Source organism: Canis lupus, chromosome 18, assembly GCF_011100685.1.
Source record: "Canis lupus familiaris isolate Mischka breed German Shepherd chromosome 18, alternate assembly UU_Cfam_GSD_1.0, whole genome shotgun sequence".
Lineage (NCBI taxonomy): Eukaryota > Metazoa > Chordata > Mammalia > Carnivora > Canidae > Canis > Canis lupus.
The window spans coordinates 40,923,919-40,943,407 of record NC_049239.1 but is presented as its reverse complement, the minus strand read 5'-3'; the positions used below and the strand labels follow the sequence as shown (position 1 = coordinate 40,943,407).

At 35.6% G+C, this 19,489-nt stretch overlaps 1 protein-coding gene across 1 annotated transcript; it reads right to left on the bottom strand.

Annotated features, from left to right (window-relative positions):
• Positions 1-3,249: 3,249 nt before the first annotated feature.
• Positions 3,250-4,179, bottom strand: LOC119864297 (olfactory receptor 4C46-like). The gene has a single exon (XM_038562473.1). It carries the CDS (start codon positions 4,177-4,179, stop codon positions 3,250-3,252), a length of 930 nt encoding a protein of 309 aa, XP_038418401.1.
• Between the last annotated feature and the right edge of the window lie 15,310 nt (positions 4,180-19,489).

The following is a 19,489-nucleotide window of genomic DNA, read 5'->3' as shown; positions in this document are numbered from 1 at the left end:
GGTAGAAACCACTTGAGCTGTCAAAAAAAGACTCATTTTCTCTGTTCTAACCTCCTCCCAGTTATTTATTTATTTATTTATTTATTTATTTATTTAAGATTTTATTTATTCATGAGAGACATACAGAGGGAGAGGCAGAGACACAGGCAGAGGCAGAAGCAGGCTCCATGCAAGGAGCCCGATGTGGGACTCCATCCCAGGTCTCCAGGATCACACCCTGGACTGCAGGCAGCACTAAACCGCTGCGCCACCAGGGCTTCCCTCCTCCCAGTAATTTAAAGAAGAGTCTGGTTTTCATTCATGACTTCTTTATCAAATCTTCATCCCATGTCAAGTTCTTCTGTTTATATACTTAGATATTTCTTAAAGTTTCCTATGTCTCTGTGTTAAGTTGGGTTCCCAAATGCATACTCTGAGATGGGGATTCTCATGAAAGTGATTTATAAGGAGAAGGGTTGAGGGAAGCTACTACGATATAGGAAGAAGTGTGTGGCCCCAACTGGGGATTGACTTCAGCCTGATGCCACAGGAATCTAGGGTATACACCGTGATACAGGACTGGCTCCACCCCGAGGCAAAGGAACCAGCCTGATGTCTATTGGCTGCTACCGTGTCCCACAGTGGTGGGTATAGCCTATAATTTTGTTCTGGTGCAAATGTACAGAGAAGGTGGGGCTTTGAGCTCTGAGCTGTTTGTAGCCCAGACACAGAGCTAGGAGACACTGGAGGAGTGAAGGAAGTGGATCCAGACTCAGCAGTGCCTACCACCTTCAACATCGTCACTGGCACCACCAGAGTTCAGGCTCCATCCTTTCACACCCACATCATGACAATAACATCCTGCTGCCACTCTTGTTCCCTTCAATCCACTTCCCACACTGATAACCCATACAGCTATCATCTCAAGCTCGAATCCAGCTGCATCACTCACTGGTTCAAAAGGCCTTCCAATGTTTGCCCCATGCTATTGTGAAGTAGGCTTTAACGTGATCGTGAGACCCTTCTGCATCTTTCCTGTTCTGGTCTTACCAGGTTCATGTCCTGCTATTTACCCATATAGGTTGGTTCATTTTGTAGCATACTGCCTGGCACATGGTGAGAGTTTAATAAATGATGTTGAATTTATAGATATATTAACACCTATGGTCACACTGCATTCACCAGAATTCCTGCATACTGATTTTCACCCCTGACCTTTGTAATGTATTCTCTCTCTTAGGAATGCTCCTACTCCAACTGAAGTGTACATATTCACTCTGCTGACTTGATTTCCAGTTTGAAATTCCATTTCATATGTCCTTTCCTCTTGGAACATTTCCTGAACCTTTCTTGTATGTCCCTAATTCATCCTTTCCTAGCACTTTGTGCTGCCACTACCTTACCCTTTATAACAGGGTGTTGTCATTTTCTGTTTTCCTCTGGGTTTCTTTCAGTGGATGTGAAGCTCTGTGAAGGCAAGACCCAGGTTCCCCTATTTAGCACTGAAGCCCCACAATCATCAGTGTTTCTGATATATTATTCTTCAGACTCAAGATGTTGCTATTGATTAATGGGTGATGGATAGATGGGATCAATGGAATATATTTATCCTGAAATTGTTTTGTGTGTGGGTTGAGCCACATATTTTAAAAAATATTCTTTCATGATGATATGTTACCACAATGTAAACTAATTAACAGAGAAGAATAACATGGACAACTCATGTTCATATGATGTAATCTTGCTGAGAGTAGGTTCAGTTTCAGTTACTTGAATCGAGATGAGAATGTCAGGTTCAATTTCTTTCTCATTACATGGTTTAAGCAGGAGTTAAAACAAATTGTGGTCTGTTTAACAGACCCAGCTAGAATTCTTGAATCCAAATCAGACAAAATAGGGAGATTATTCCCTACAGCTCAATATATTTTTTGTTCTACGTTTTATTTACTTTATTGATCTTTCTTTATAGTTTTATTTTTTAGTTATTATTTATCATGCACTAGTCATTTTTCTAATTGTATAAAATATTCTAGGTAGCAGGCAAGATCTCTATGGAGTATAAATATATATTAAAAAGTAGGAATTCTCATCTGGCATTGAAATGATCTTTGATTTGAGTCATCGCATTTTCTAACAGCTTATCAGCATAAGATGGGTGACATGACAATGATAGGATTCTGAAGCCCCCAAGTAAATTTTCTTTATTTTATTTTATTTTACTTTTTACAAGTAAATTTTCAAATAAAGTATCATATTCTTCACCTACTCCATCAGTGTTAATGGGCTTTCACTTTTATTTCCTAAAGTAAATACAAACCAGAATATTGCAATGAGCTTATTATCCACAACAATGATAACTAAAATTGACCTGAGTTATTACTGAAATATCCTTGGAATTTAGTTATAAGTAATGAATTAATAGAAATACAATATATAATCATCTATATTATTATGATATATAGTACATGTACATAATGATTTAACATGCATATGTATAAGATATATATTGTATATCTATATATGTATATATAGATATTTGTATCTATATCTTATATATGTGGTCCAGCATAAAACCTAGCTCAATAAGTGGTAAGAATTAGAATCATCTTTCTGTCATCATTGTCTGGCACTGTATCACAACATTTAAGAGCATGGTCTGAGAAATCAGGTAGTCTCTGATTAGTGAATCTTCAGTATAATTATTTTGATAATTCCCCCTTTCTGTTTCCTCACCTATAAAATGGGGATAATAGCAATGCCTACTTCTTTGGATTGTTATAAAGACTACTGTTCAATATCAATATATTTTTAATTTTTTAAAAAATGATTTTATTTATTTATTCATAAGAGACACACAGAGACAGGCCTAAAGACACGGGCGGAGGAAGAAACAGGCTCCCTGTGGGGAGCCTGATTCCAGATCCCGGGATCATGCCATGATGCAAGGCAGATGCTCAACTGCTGAGCCACCCAGGTGTCCCTATTTTTAATTTTTAAAATTAGGATGAAAGCTTATGAATCCATGCATATGAATGAAGCTCATGAAACAAGCCCCAATTTGCTAGCATTATTCAAATATGCAAAGAGAGATCCTGAGCTAGGGTTATTTTTCCATTTCTTGCACCCATTTTTGCTCTTGAAAACAAAATAGCAGTCATTGTTGTTGTTGTTGTTGTCATTTTTTATGTCATAGGTATTCCTTGCTGAGATCATCCAACATGTCTGTTTGACTTTTGCCTCAGTTGAATCACTGTTGAGCTCCAGATACATTTATTTGTCACCCACACTAGCATTCCTACTACACAGTTTCCTAATGGCATTTTTCATCTGGTCATTTCTCAAGGTATAGATTAAAGGATTTAACATGGGAGTTATTGTAGTATAGAACACTGCAACTGCTTTATCAATGGATAAAGTAGCTGCGGGTCTCATGTACACAAATATGCAGGGCACAAAGAATAGGACGACCACTGTGATGTGAGAGACACAGGTGGAGAGGGCTTTGCGCCTCGCCTCCAAGCTGTGGTTCTTTAGGGAGCGCAGAATGACCACATAGGAAACCATGAGGAGGAGGAAGTTTAAGACACAGATGAAACCACTGTTGGCAGCAACAAAGAACCCAAGAGTGTGGGTATCAGTGCAGGCAAGATTGAGCAAAGGATTCAGATCACATATAAAGTGATCTATGACGTTAGGGCCACAGAAGGGTAGTGGGATGATAAAGAGGATCTGTATGGCTGCATGAAGAAAGCCTCCCACCCACACCACTGCCATGAGCAGGCCACATAGCCGCCGATTCATGATGGTCATGTAGTGCAGTGGCTTGCAGATGGCCACATAGCGGTCATAGGCCATCACAGTAAGCAGGATGACATCAGCACCTCCAAAGAAATGTTCCCCAAAGATTTGGATTATGCATGCATTGAATGGGATGGTCTTCTTTTCACGGAGTGACTCTATGATGAGGGTGGGGGTATTGACAGAAGAATAGCAGGCATCAATGAGGGAGAGATAGGCCAGGAAAAAGTACATGGGGGACCCCGATAATGGGCTGGCAGTGATAGTGACCACGGTGAGCACATTTCCTACCACAGAGACGATGTAGATGACCAGAAACACAACAAATATGATTTTCTGCATCTTTGGATTCTCTGTGAGCCCCAGTAGCACAAATTCTGTCACGTTGTTCCTAATCTCCATTTTTTCGTATTATGCTTAACTACATGACCTGAAAAAGAAATCCCTTATGTTAATGTAACCTTGCATTTAGTAAGCTTCCACATCTAGTAAATGTAGCAGCCTGTATTCTAATGAGAAGTGGATTCTCATGAGGTTTTGTGAGATAGCAAGTAAGTTCTGAGTTCTTGAAGATCACCTAGGCATACTTCATCATCTGAGATGATAAAGAGCCTATCTTGAAGGAATCATACTGGCAGCTAAGTTTCAAAAGAGTGGTAAAGAATGGATGTTCAAGCTATGAATGGAAAGCTAGGAATTCTTTCTTTACCCTTAGGAAATGGGGAACCATGGAAGGTAACTGAATAGAAGTGGAAGAATGACCAGGGGTTGGAAGAATGGTGACTCTTGGATATAACTCTGTGAAAGTCCTTTGTGTGTCTTGGATGAAGTTGAATTAGCTTCAGTTAGGGGATGTCAGCCAGAGACAGAAAGCCCAGTCACAGAACATTTATAATAGTTAACAAAAATGTGGAACAGTGTGTTTCTTATGAGAATGTAATACAAGGCTCCAGGAGCTATTATAAAAGAGTAGATAATACAAGTTTTCAAAATCCCAAAATATTATAATAACTGATAAATATATTTTAAATGATTGATTACTATGTGCATGGCATGGTAGTAACCTGTGTGGTTAGCATTGTTTCATACTTTTTTGCAAGAGACGAAATGATTGCAGATGTTCAGAATAATAATAAAGATAATATCAACTAAAATGTAATTATATATATTTTATAATAATTATATCAACACAAATGTAGACACTTGCTGTGTTCGTTTTTTTCAGAAATGTGGTTGTTTAATCCTCACTACATTCCTGTGAAATAATTACCACTATCATACTTCCTTTACACAGCAGGAGATACAAACATAGAGAAGTTAAGAATCCTGCCCTAGATCAAGCAGATAAAAATGAGGAGAGCCAAGACTAAATCAAATTTTACTTGTGACCTTTTTCCTTCAAATTATTAATCCTTGCTCTACATTGTTCTGTGATAATAAACAGTGTAAACTAGTAATCTCTTTTGACATGACCATAATCAAAGGACTTTAATGGTACTTCAGAGGCAAATATATATGAAGTAATTTCATCAAGACACACACACACACACACACACACACACACACACACACACGTACCACACACTGCAGTCTCCAAATATTAATGAAAATGAGGTACTGCTTTCATTGAAGAGCACTTTTACCTTGGCCTCTCATGCAGCCCATTTCCTCCCTACCCAATCCTCTTAAAAACATGGGTCTCCAGAGTTTTCTGTACAATGTTGAAAATGACTACCATGGTCGTTAAGTGTACTGTATTGGTTTGAAATCAGAGAGACCCGATTGGAATCTTGCCTTTTCCACTTGCAACTTCTTTTATCCAGGGTACATTTCCTGGGACCTTATGTTCTTGTTTCCTCATCTCTAAAGTGAGAATGATCATATCCACATCCCAGGTGCTGTGAGAATTGATTGAGTAAATGTATATGAATATCCCCACCGCATTACTGTGAGCACACGAAGAGCTTTCACGTATTTTTGTGACTGTATTCACACAGAAGATAGGAAGAATTGGTAATTGACTGTAATCAGAAAACATTTAATCACGCAATAATCTCTGGAAGAATTATCTCTAATTTTACTTTTCAGCATACCACAGAGACTCACGTTATGCATAGTAATTAACCTTAGGAAGGACAGTCTCTGGTCATGCTTGGACTAAATGACTAATGATTTATGTCATCTATAAACATATTTATATATCACTGTGTGGGGGGCATACTTACATTTAATCTTCATGCTCATGATTAGTCTTGAATGTTAAAGGAGGCATCTTATGTCAAAATAGGTGTCTTGTGACCAAAAATTGGGTTCCAATTTTTATAAAATCTCATAAAATCTCTATAAGCCTCAACATTTTCATTTGTCTGTTTAAGTTAATGACATTTACTAACTATCTTCTGACTAATGGGAATATGGTTATAATATTACTGTTTGTAAGCTGTTGAAACATAATGATTACTCTTTATAGAAAATACCAATGTTTAAGATGCTTCAATGCTGCTGAAAACCTTACCTTATAGATGATCACAGTGATGTTTAGGATTTTTCAGAAATAATTCCATCTTCAAGCTGGCCTCTTCTTTAATAGTAAACTTTCAGTATGAAAGATAGAACACACCTCAGACACAGACTATTGAGGTAATTTGATAACAAATCAAAGGTCCTTGAAAAGGTGTTTCTCCTAGTCTCAATCTTTCCTTCTAGCCTAAAGCCTCAAAATTCCTTATTGAGAATCTGGGATTTGAATTTGGAATGAATTCTTTTGAAACACTATGGAGACATGATCTCCAGATGGCTCTGGTCCCATAGACAAGAGGCAAGAAATGTGGAGGAAACACTTTCAAATGGGTCATTCTTCTCATAATGAATCTTGCTCTAGGAACGTAAACCCCCCACAATATTTTCCTTTGGCACTGCATGGATATTTAAAGACGTTTCCAAAAAAGTTCAAGGACCTTGGCTTAGAACTGCTGTTTTCTCTCTCTGGAATTAATTATCTCCTTTGGTGGAAAGGCTTGGTCTTAGAAACAGGTATGCTGAAGAGACATGTTTGAAAATCACCCAATTTCGAATAGGGAATTGCATTCCCTCTGCTTGGAACCCAACCATGCAAGAATCCCCTTTCTCTTTGTGAACTTTAGTTTCCAAGAAAGCTAAATATCATGGGAGTAGGAAAATGGCATAATTTGAGTGTGGAGACCTGTAATGTTTTAACCTGTTGACTCGGGTCACAGAGAACCTGCCTCCCTAACAATATTAAAACATTTCTAGAAACCTGTTATTGATTGCATTAGAGCTAGTGCAGTGAGGGCTTAAAATCAGTGGAATGGCAGTTATTAAAGTCCTTGTCTCCAAACGTTGTTTTTCATTTTCATCAGAGGGCTATGAAATTAAACGGAAGCTCTAATAGGCTCCTAATTAGTAATCTCTGGGACTCATAGTAATCTCTTTGAACTCATGGGTTCATAAGGAATACTAGGCAACATTAAAATTATGGTGAGATATCAAAATACAAGCAGAAAGTTCTCATTTTAATCACAAGAATTGTTCCATATTTTTTGTCACTTGGTATTGTTATTTTCCACGTCATCATTCAAGGAGGTATGTGCTGATATATTATTGTGGTTTTAATTTGCTTTCCCTGATGACTAATGATGTTGAGCATTTGTTTGTCATTTGTACATTTTTAAAAGTATATTTAGAGTCTAGTTACTTAACATACATTATAATAATAGTTTCATGTGTAGTATATAGTGATTCAAAACTTCCACAACACCTGGGTCTCATTACAGGTGTTCTTCTTAATTCCCATCATTTACTGTCACCCACTTCCCTTCTAGTAACCATCATTTTGTTCTCTACGATTAAAATTCCATTTTTTTTGCCTCCCTCTCCCCCTGCCCCCATACTGTATGTTTTATTTCTTATTGTACATATGATTGAAATCTTTTAGTATTTGTATTTCTCTGACTGACTCATTTTACTTAGCATAATTCTTTCTAGCTCCATTCATGTCATTGCAAAAGGCAAGATTTCATTCTTTTTACGGCTGAGTAATATTCTATCATATGTATATATCATATATATATTATATACATGTAAATATATACCAGGTTTTATATCTACCACATCTTTGTTATCCATTCATCAGTTGATGGATACTTGGGTTGTTTCCACAATCTGGCTATTGTAGATAAACATTGGGATGCACTATCCCTTTGAGTTAGTATTTTTGTATTCTTTGAGCAAATACCTACCAGTGCAATTTCTGGATAGTTGAGTACCATCCAAGTACCATCTATAAATAGAACTTATAAAACTCAATACCCCAAATACAATTAATTCAATTAACAAAGGGGCTGAAGACTTCAATAGGCATTTTTCCAAAGAAGACATTCATATTGCTAATAGACACATGAAAAGAACCTCAACATCACTTATTATCAGGGAAATACAAATCAAAGCTATAATGAGATCTCACCTCACACTTGCCAGAATGGCTAAAATTAACAATACGAGTGCCAAGAGATGGGGATGGGGATGAGGAGAAAGGGGAACCCTCTTGCACTGAGTGGGAATGCAAAGTAGTGCAGCCACTCAAGGAAATGGTATTAGGGTTCTCAAAAAGGTAAAAATAGAACTACGCTATGATCAAGCATTTGTAGATCTTTTTCTGGAAATTTCTTTTTTGCGTCCTTTGTACAATATAAAGATAGTCATTCTGGGTTTCTAATTACTAAAGTCTGAACGTTCTTTATATATTCTAGGTATAGGCCTTTTAATCATATATATATATATATCTTATATATTAAAAATAAATATAAAGTATATGTTTATATAAAATTTATATATATAATATATATAAATTGTCTGTAAAATGTTTATATATTTATACTTTATAAAATTGTTTGCGTGTCTATATACATAGTTTTTTCCTAGTCCATGGATTGCTTTTTCATTTTTAGAAAGATGTCATTCAGGGAGTAAAAGAGTTAAAATATTAACAAGTTTCAATTTTCAGTTTTACTTATAGCTCATGCTTACTGGGAGATATTTATTTAAAGATTTTACTCATTTATTCATGAGAGACAGAAGGGAGTCAAAGGTATAGGCAGAGGGAAAATCGACTTCTTGCAGGGAGCCTGATGCAGGACTCCATCCCTGGATCCTAGGATCGTGCCCTGAGGCTAAGGCAGCCTCTCAACCATTGAGCCACCCAGGTATCCCATTGTGAGATATTTAATAAACATTGATCTACCCCAAAGTTTAAAATACTCTTTCTAGTATTTTTATAGGTTTGTTTTTAACATGTAGGTCTCTGACTCATTTTGAGTTAATTTTGGGGTATGATATGAAGTAGTAGTTGAGGTTCATTTTTTTTTTCCATATGGGTATGTAATTGACCCAGCATAATCAGTAGGGAAAAAAGTCTATTCTTTCCTTCATTGAATTACCTAGACATCTTTACTAAAAAATCATACATTTAGGTCTGTTTATGGACACCTAATATTTCAATGATCTATATGTTTATCCTTATAGCAATACCACACAGTACTGTTTATGGGAGCTTAATATAAATCTTTTAATTAGATAGATTAAGTTCTTTAACTTCTCTTTTTTCTCCTCAGATTAAGTCTCTGTTCTCTTTTTTCCTTCCAGATTTTACATAAAAGTGATAGCATACCATATTTGTCTTTCCCCTTTTGGCTTCTTTTATATAGCGTAATGCTCCCAGTTTACCATGTCATTGCAAATGGTAGGATTTCCTTTTTTTAAATGGCTGAATAATATTTATCTTCTTTATTCATTCATTTATTGAAGAATTTTTATGTTTTCCCCATATTACAGCTTTTGTGAATAATGTTAGAGTAAACATGGGTGTGCAGTTATCTTCATGATACTGATTTTTTAAAAAATGACTTTTTTTCTTAAGCCTCACACATAGGTGAGGCTTAAGCTCCAGGCCCTAGGATCAAGGGTCTCATGCTCTACAAACTAAGACAGCCAGGCGCCCCCAAGGTACTGAATTTAAGCCTTTTAAATACACCCACAAGTAGGATTGGCACATCATATCTACAGTAGTACATTTTAAATTTTTTTGAAATCTCACCATATTATTTTCCCTAATGGCCGTGCCATTTTGAATTTTCACCAACAGTGTATAAAAGTTTTCTTTTGTCCACATTCTTGCTAATATTTGTTAGCTTTAGTGTTGTTTTAAATAACAGTCTGAACAGGTGTAAGGTGACACTCAATTGTAGTTTTGATTTACATTTCCCTGATAGTGATGTTGAGCACCTTTTCATATATCCTTGGCCATTTATAAGTTTTCTTTGAAAAAAATGGCTATTCGTTTTTTTAGCTCAATTTTAATTGAATTATTTACTTACTTGCTATTAAGTTGTATGAATTCAGTATGTGTTTTCTTTTTTTTTTTAATTTATTTTTTATTAGTGTTCAATTTACTAACATACAGAATAACACCCAGTATGTGTTTTCTTTTATGATTTTTAAACTTATCAGTTACATATTTTGTGAATATTTCCCCATTCTGTAGTATGCCTTTCAATGTCCTGTTGCCTTTTCTGTGCAGAATTCATTTTTTTTAATGTAGTCCCACTTGTTCATTTTGCTTTTTTTTTCTGTTTTTTTTTTCTGTCTAATCCAAGATATAATTTTCAAGACTAATGTCAAAAATCTTTTCTCGCTGTTTCCTTTGGGTAATTTTATCTTATTAGGTCTTCTGTTTAAGACTTTTATTCACTACAAGTTAATTTTGTGATTCGTATAAGATAGGTATCCTATTTTATTCTTTTTCATGAATATCCAATTTCCTCAAAACCTGTTTTTGAAGATTCTATTAATTCCTTATTGTGTGTTTTGGAACCCTTGTCAAAAATCAGTTGACTGTATATGTGTATGTAATTGTCTTGGTTCTTCATTCTGTGACACTGGTCTAAGGTGCTTGTTTTTTATGTCAATATCATACTGATTGATTATTATACCTTTGTCATATAGCTTGAAATCAAGTATGGGATATCCCCAGATTTTTCTTTTTTTAATATATTTTTAATTGAAGTTAGATTTGCCACCATATAGTATAACACCCTGTGCTCATCCTGTCAAGTGCCCTCCTCAGTGCCTGTCACCGAGTCACCCCATACCCCCGCCTACCTCCCCTCCACTTTCCTTGTTCATTTCCCAGAGTTAGGGGTCTCTCAGGAGGTTGTTTTGTCACCCTCACTAATTTTTCCCACTCATTTTTCCTCCTTTCCCCTATAATCTCTTTCACTATTTCTTATACTCCCCATATGAGTGAAACCATATAATGATTGTCCTTCTCCAATTGACTTACTTCACTCAGCATAATACCTCAGCATATTCAGGTTATTCTTCTTTCTCAAGATTGCTTTGGTCATTCAGGGTATTCTTGTGGTTCCAAAGAAACTAACACTAGTTTTTTTTTTCCTCTTCCTGTGAAAAATGCCTTTGGAATTTTGATCAGGATTGCATTGAATCTATAGATTGCTTTGGGTTGTCTGGACATTTTCACAATATTAATCTTACTAATACATGAGCACAGGCTATCTTTCCATTTATTTATGCATTCTTCCATCTGTATCATCAGTGCCTTATGGTTTTCAGTCTACAAGCCATTCCCTTCCTCAGTTAAATTTATTCCAAAGTATTTTATTGATTTTGAAGCTATTGTACATGGGATTGCTTTCTTCATTTCTTTTTCAAGTAGGTTGATGTTTGCATCTGAAATGCAACTGATTTGTGTTAATATTTTTATCCTTCAACTTTATTGAATTCACTTCTTATTTCTCATATATTTTTGGTGGAAGCTTTAGGATTTTCTATGTATGAGATCATGTCATTTGTTAATAGAAATAGTTTTACTTCTTCCTTTCTCAATAGGATGATTTATTTATTTTTTAACCTAATTTCTCTAGTAAAAGTCTTTTCATTAAACATTGAACATAAATATTGAGAATGGACATCCTGGTAAAGTTCTGACTTTATGAGGGAATTATTTTTTGAATTGTGTTTGCTGGGTGACAAAGTGATTTTTTAAAGTTATTTTTCAGGGACACCTGGGTGGCTCAGTGGTTAAGTGTCTGCCTTCAGCTCAGGTCATGATCCTAGAGTCCCAGGATTGAGTCCCACATCAGGCTCTCTGCATGGAGCCTGCTTTTCCCTTTGCCTGTGTCTCTGCTTCTCTCTGTGAGTGTGTCTCTCAGGAATAAATAAATAAAATCTTTTAAAAAATAAAGTTATTTTTCTAAAATCTATATTATCTTCTATGCGTGGTTATTGAACTGTCTCTTGCATTAAGGATGACATAGGGAGGAACATGAAAATTGTTTTTACATATTAAATTGAGCAGTAGAAGAAAACATGTTTCAAAAATGTTTGCTACTCCCTTGTAAAGAAGTATAACCGTTACTAAGAAGACATAGGGAGATACACTTTTATTGTTTTCCATTATGAACTAAACTAATTAATTCAACTGGAAAATGAGAAGGGGATTCCATATTTTTATCATTACTGAAGGCTCTAATAAAAATAATATCTGTTGTCTTGCAGCAGCAAGTTGTAAATGTAAAAAACTATAAAATTCCGAGAGTGGTTGACTGCCAAGGCTGTGATCATATGTCTATGAAATAGAATGGTATAAACCAGATTTATCCTTAATGAAAGCGGGGAGAATCTAGGTTCTAATAATTTTTAGTCATCTTTTCCAAGAATCCAAGAGTAGATTTTCTGAGTTCTTCTGTTTGGGATTGACCCCGAGGACCTTATTCAATAGGAATAAATGTATAAAGCCAAGGATAGAAGCTAAAATACGATTTCATATACCCTGCTTCTTGGTCTTTGAGAGTAATTAATTTATAACCTTTACCTTCTTAGGGACCAGGTATAAGAAAATATAAGTATACCAAGTATCATCCAGTCCTGCTGCTTCCAAATTAAGTGCTCAGATGTGCTACTGACTGTAATAATTACAAGACGAGCTTGTTATAATTATAGATTTTGAATACCCCATAACTATCACCTAATGGATTAGAAACTCATAGCACAGATATTGTTATCTGTTCAAACATTTCTCCAAATGACACCCATGATCAAACAAGTTTGAGAAACATTGATCTAGTCGTCATTAAACAATGAACAGGTGGAAGTCCATTGAGATTCGAAGCTGGGACAATAGGCATGATTTTGTGTGCTTCCAGGGCCAGGGTTTCTTAATTATAACTTCTACCAAAAATGGTGATAACTTAGGTCTTTCTTATCTTTACTCTGTGAATGCATCAACATCAGAGATTTTTTTTAAAGCACTATGTGCAGTTCTTAATGAAATATATACACACAGAAACACACACACACACACACAAACACACACTCCACCATAAATACCCAGGTACAAGCAATAACTAGAATAATCAGATTTGTAAAAAAAAGACAATTAAAAAAATGAGAGTAATGTTCAGTGATGTGTTCATTTGTTAGAGAAAAATATATATGAAATTCCGTTTTCAGGAAGTGAAGGAGAGATGTGTGATACATGGATCACTGTATTCAGTAAAACCTGTTTGATTACCACATTGGAGAAAATGTCTTTTCCTAGCCATACATTTCAGTATTTTATTTGTATTGTTTGAATCAAGTCACCTACTCATATCGAATGTTCTTGTTTTCATTCAGTTTCTTCAGTTTTTCATTTTATTTCCTTTATGTAGGTTGGGGACTACTAGCTACAAGAGAGGTCATGATTAGTCAGGTAGCAGAACATATGAATGGGATCTTAGAACTACAGTGAGGATCTTTAATGTGATCCCCCCCCCCCCCATTACTTACTTTTTTAGGTAAAGAAAATGAATCCTAGAGAATGGAAAACTTTCTCTCGAGAGCAGAGGATTAGAATAGGTGCTTTGTTTTTTAAGTGTGTTTTATCTCTTTTTCATAGGCACATACCACCCCTCCCTTTGGAGCCTTGCTAGGTTTAGTTTCTACTGTGTTTTGCAGGACTTAGATCAGAACCCTATAGCTCAGATCTCTGTTATTTTCCTGTATCCTATTGTGTATCTAACATATCCATACTGAGTGCTCACTACATTTCTATCACAGTTCTAAATGCTAGAAAGTGACCTCAAATATTTCACAGTAGACCCTCATTCTTTAAGGAAAATGGAAAAGAGGTCAAAATGGGAAGAAGAAACAGTGGTGCCAAGTCCTGGTGAGCTTCTGAGTTTAAGAAGATACCTATGGCCTAGATCATTCAGAAAATTTATCTACTAAAAAAATTATCTATATATGAAATATCAGAAAAAATATAATAAAGCTGATGATAAATAATACCTCAGTTGTGCAGCATGTGTTATTTTCTTTTTACCTCCAAAACCCATATAAGCTTATTATTACTGTTTTCATTGAACATATGAGAAAATTTAAGATCATCCAGCTTAAATATTATGTTCAATAGTTTCCATTAGCCTCTGAGTAAACCTTCCTGCCCCATAGTCTTTTCATTGCAGTCCTTACTTCTGAAATGTGAGTCATTAAAGTTGGCTCTTGACCACTAATATTCTTTCTTATTCTTCTCCTATCCTACACTTTCCATTCTCCTCATTCTTGCTTTTCTTTTTTTTCTCTTCCTACTTTCATCAAACCTACTTCCTTTTTCATACAATGTCCAACACGCCAGACCCTTCCCACTTTCTACTCTCAGAGGGAACTTACAAGCTTCTTACCCCTGGCTAGTTTTATCACATACAGAGCTGATTTCTTGACCTCATTAGATCTTTTAAGAGAGACTATGTGTTCCTTTTCCAATATGTAAATAGCCACAAAGTGGAAAACTGTAGCAATTGACTTTTCCTTCCCACTGGCCAAAGTTTACCCCACTGTGGGCCATTTGCACTGTTCTCTGGCCATGTCACTGGACCAGGCCTGCAGTTGAAGGAAATACAGAGCCCAAATTAGCAGCAGGGACATTCATACAGAAAACAAGCTTGATGGGATAGCCACTGAGCAGCTTTAGGTTCCAATCATGTCGCACAGTACCTCAGCAGCACAAGGGATATCTGTGGATAGGGTTCAGAAGTGCCCACATGGATGTGAGCTAAAGTCCTGTCAGGTCAGGCCCCTGAGTGACCTAAAGATGAAGAAGAGTTTCCATAACTCTCTTCATTTATGGTCTCTTAGTATCATGATGAAATATAGGCCACTGCTAAGACATCTCTGGCTACAAGCAAGAGGAATGCAGGAATCTGAGGGATGCATAAAAATTGGGGTGTCACGCTTGATCTGCCTCACACTCAGCTGTTAGCTCTCAGTTGCTTGAATGGTCAGGTGACATTCACCTTCACCCCAAAGGGATTTGACTCTTTCTTTGCCTTTGTCAGTAGGTCCTCCTGAAACTAGTCATTTTTATAGTAACATAATGAAAGATTTGGAATCTTTGTTCCATATAATTGTATGTTCCTTCCCAAATTTAAAGGCCCATAAAATACTGTGTCTCTTTTCAAGTGATAGGAGATGTGAATAGAAAACATTTCTTTTTGATTTTGGGATCTCTACAATCCACAGGCCACAGGACTTTTAAGAACTCTACCCATGTGATAGTCCCCTGAAACTTCACAGTGTTTATCTTCTACTTTCTGTCTTGTGTGAGCTTAGTATGTGTGTAAGTTACTACTGCTATATACTGGGAACTACCACTAAACCAAAAATTAGTGGCTTACAACTACAAATTTAATCCTGGAATTAGTTTTATTTTTTTAAGTATATTTATTTATTTGTTTGTTTATTTGCTTGTTTATTTATTTATTTAAGAGAGAGAACATAGAAGGACAGTGAGAGGGAGAAGTAGATTCTGGTTGGCTAGATCCCAGGACCGTGAGATCCTGACCTGGGCTTAAGGCAGATGCTTAAGGGTTCGAGCCACCCAGGCACCCCCACCCCTATTAATGGTTTTAAATTGCAAAATCAAAACTTAAAAGTTAATTTATTTCTTTTTTAAAGATTTTATTTATTTATTCATGAGAGACAGAGAGAGAGAGAGGCAGAGATATAGGCAAAGGCAGAAGCAGGCTCCCCGCAAGGATGCCAATATGGGACTTGATCCTGTGACTCCAGGATCACACCCTGAGCCAAAGGCACAGTCTAAGCTGCTGAGTCACCCAGCCATCCCAAAACTCAAAGGTTTAACATAAAAGCAATTTATTTGAATGATTCTGCAATGTGGGTTGGATTCAGCTGTGTGGTCCTTCTCCTGGTTTCACACTGAAACATTCTCACTGGCATGGATGGAGTATGAATGGAGTACATGGCCCAAGATGGCCATGGATGGAGTATGAATGGATTACATGGTCCAAGATGGCCTCATTCATACAACCGGATGTCTGCTCAGGTATGTCTGTTCTCATTCACTCTTCAGGATTGTAGATTGGGCTATATCACACCATAGTTGTTTCAGGGCATTGGCTGTTTCACAAAAGCAAAAGTTTTAAATCCTTTCACACCAACTTTTAGGGATTATACAACATGATTTTTACCTCCTTCTCTTCATGTGGTTAAAGGTTACATGCGACATGTGTCACAAGTTTAGCGCAGACAAAAGCATGGAGACATAGGTTCCCTCCTTATTAAAATTAAAATCAATTAGCATAGAATATTTTTAATGGCTTCAGGTATAAAAACTAATGATTCAATATTGTATATATTTCAAAAGGATCATCTCAAAATCTAGGTAGCATCCACCACCACACATTGTTATAATTTTTTTCTTGTGATAAAACCATTTAAGAGCTACTCTTTGCAATTTTCAAATAAACAATATAGTGTTAACTAGAGTTACTGTGTGTACATTATTATATTCAATTATGTAAGATTTTATAACTGGAAGTTTCTTCCTTGATCACCTTCACCCATTACATATACCCTTCCTACCCCTCACTCTGGCAACCTCCAATCTGTTCTCTGTATCTGTGAGTTCAGTTTATTGATCCTTTTTTTTTTAAGATTCTACATGTAAATGAGATCATATGGTATTTGTCTTTATGTTTATTTATTTAGCATAAGGCCCATAATGATCCATCTATACTGTTACAAATGGTAATATTCAAAGGCAGACCAATATCTAATTTTTATGAGGGCAGACATTGGGGCTGTTTTGTTGGAGCTAGACCTGTCAGGATCTCCTGACTATATAATGTTTGGTCCTCACACTCCTCAGCTCCAGTTGGGGCTTTGTGCTGTGCTCCTCAAACCCTTGGGGCATGTACTTCTCCAGCAGCACAAAGAAACTTCGCCTTTAGTGGGTGCCATTGGGCTCTACACTTGGCTGTTGAAGCAGATATCCTGGATATAGGTCACATGGCACCATTTTGCAGATTAGAAACAGATGACCTTTTCTTATGCCACAACCTATTTATTTCCTGATAACAAAAGTTCTGAGTTATTCTGTATAAATGAATCAAATTATCAAATGAAATGTTGATCACTTAACATTTTAGTTCTAAAAGAGATCCAAAGTCATTATTATGCAGTGACTTTTAATACAACATTTACATAACTTCTGATCATGGTAAGTATATTTTTAGTAATAGTTGCTGTATGGCCTTTTATTCTGTACAAATGATCATTATATTTAACTTTTATCTGGGTTTTTAAAAATTATTTTCGTTTTATTTAAATTCAATTGGACTACATATACCTCATCATTCATTTCAAATGCAGTTTTCAATAATTTATCTGTTTTTAGAAGCTTATTGAAATAGAATCTATACATATCATACAATTCAATTATTTAAGGTATATAATTTGATAGTATGCAATTTAAAGTCTGAAATAATCAACACTGTCTAATTTTACAATATCTTTGCTCCCTCAACAAGAAATTGCATACCCATTAGCAGTCATTTATTTATTCCTCTCCATCACCATCAACAGCAGTCCTAGACAAATACAATCTACTTTCATTTTTTTTTCTTGTTTTTTTTCTGAGAGTGAGAGGACATATGTGTGTGTTGGGGGGTAGTGAGGTGCAGAGGGAGAGATTCTTAAGCAGACTCTGTGCTGAGCTATGTATTGTCTACTCTATAACTTTATGTAAATTGAAATACAGCATTTACTCATCATGTATGGTCTCTTTGTTCTGAAGGTTATCATACTGACGTGTGTATCGTTAGTCCATTACTTAGCTGAAGATTATTCTATCTTGGCAACTTCTGCCTTTCAAGTGTAGTGTATTTGCATTTAATGTCGTTGTTATTTTGGTATAAGTTCATCTTTTTGTAGTTTACTTTTTTCCCCTTTATAACCTATTTTATTTCTTTTCTATATTCTTTTAAGTGAATTTAGATGATTTTTGTCTAATAGTCAATCGTATCTTTTTAATATCTTTTGAAATAATAGACTTTTTTTAAAGGACAGTTTCAGGTTTACAGGAAAATTGAGAGAAGCTATAGAGATTTCCTTCATCTCCTCATTTATAAATAGGCAAAGGGACTGAATAGGCATTTTTGCAAAGGCATACAGATACATCAAAAGGAGCTCAGCATCACTCATCACCACGAAAAGGCAAATCAAAATCATGAGATATCATTCCACATCTGTTAGAATGACTATTATTGGGAAGATAAAAGATCAGTAATGTTGGTGAGCATGTAGAATAAAGGGATCTCATCTACACCATTGATGAGTATGTAAATTACTACAGCCATTAGAGAAAATTGCATAGAGGTCTCTCAGAAAATTAAAGCTAGAACTACTGCCCACCAATCCTACTGTTGGGTATATATCCAAAGGACATGAAATCATGATTGTGAAGGGCAATCTGCATTCCTAGGTTCAATGCATCATTATTCGCAATAGCCATGGTGTGAACACAACCTCATCCTTGACTGATGAATCAATATAGAAAATGTGACATATATATGATTCAGACTTTAAAAAGAAGAGAGTTCTGCCATTTGCAATAACATAAAGAGCTGGGAGACTTTATGTTAAGTGAAATACTGCATGATCTCACTTATAGGTTGAAATGCTATAGTTCACTTCACAGAAGCAGAGAGTAGAATGGTGGTTACCAGGGGCCAGGGATGGGAAAATGAAGAGAAGTTGACCCACAGTTATAAGGCTTCAGTTATGTGGAATGAATAAATTCTAGAGATCTAATATATAGCATGGTCACTATAGTTAACAATGCCATAATGTATACTTGAAATTACAAAAAGGATAGATCTTAAATAAAATCTTACACACACACACACACACACACACACACACAAAATGGTAACTATATAGAGAAAATAGATATGCTACTTACATTGTGGTGATGTTTTCACATTATATGTATATCAAAATAACATTTTACAACTGAAATATATATATATATAGTATGTCAATATGCCATCTTTGGAACACTAATGCAGGCACTAAGCTTCATAATATCCATGAAAGCATAAACTAGTGAGAACGGTGAAAACGTGATATTTTAATGAACTTGTTTTAAAATAATCCTTGACAGGTTAATATTGGTATTGAAAAGGTTTTCCAGGTAAATAATGAAAAGCAGAATTAAACATGAAATGGATTCTTGTAACAGTTACTAAGCACGTGGTACCCTTGAATACACTGAAATCGAGTTTATTTATTTATTTTTTTCAAAATGGATATTTAAATTCCATTTAGTTAACATTCA

Coding starts and splice junctions, on each gene's coding strand:
- LOC119864297 (XM_038562473.1), bottom strand. CDS start 4,179: ATGGAGATTAGGAACAACGTGACAGAATTTGTGCTACTGGGGCTCACA.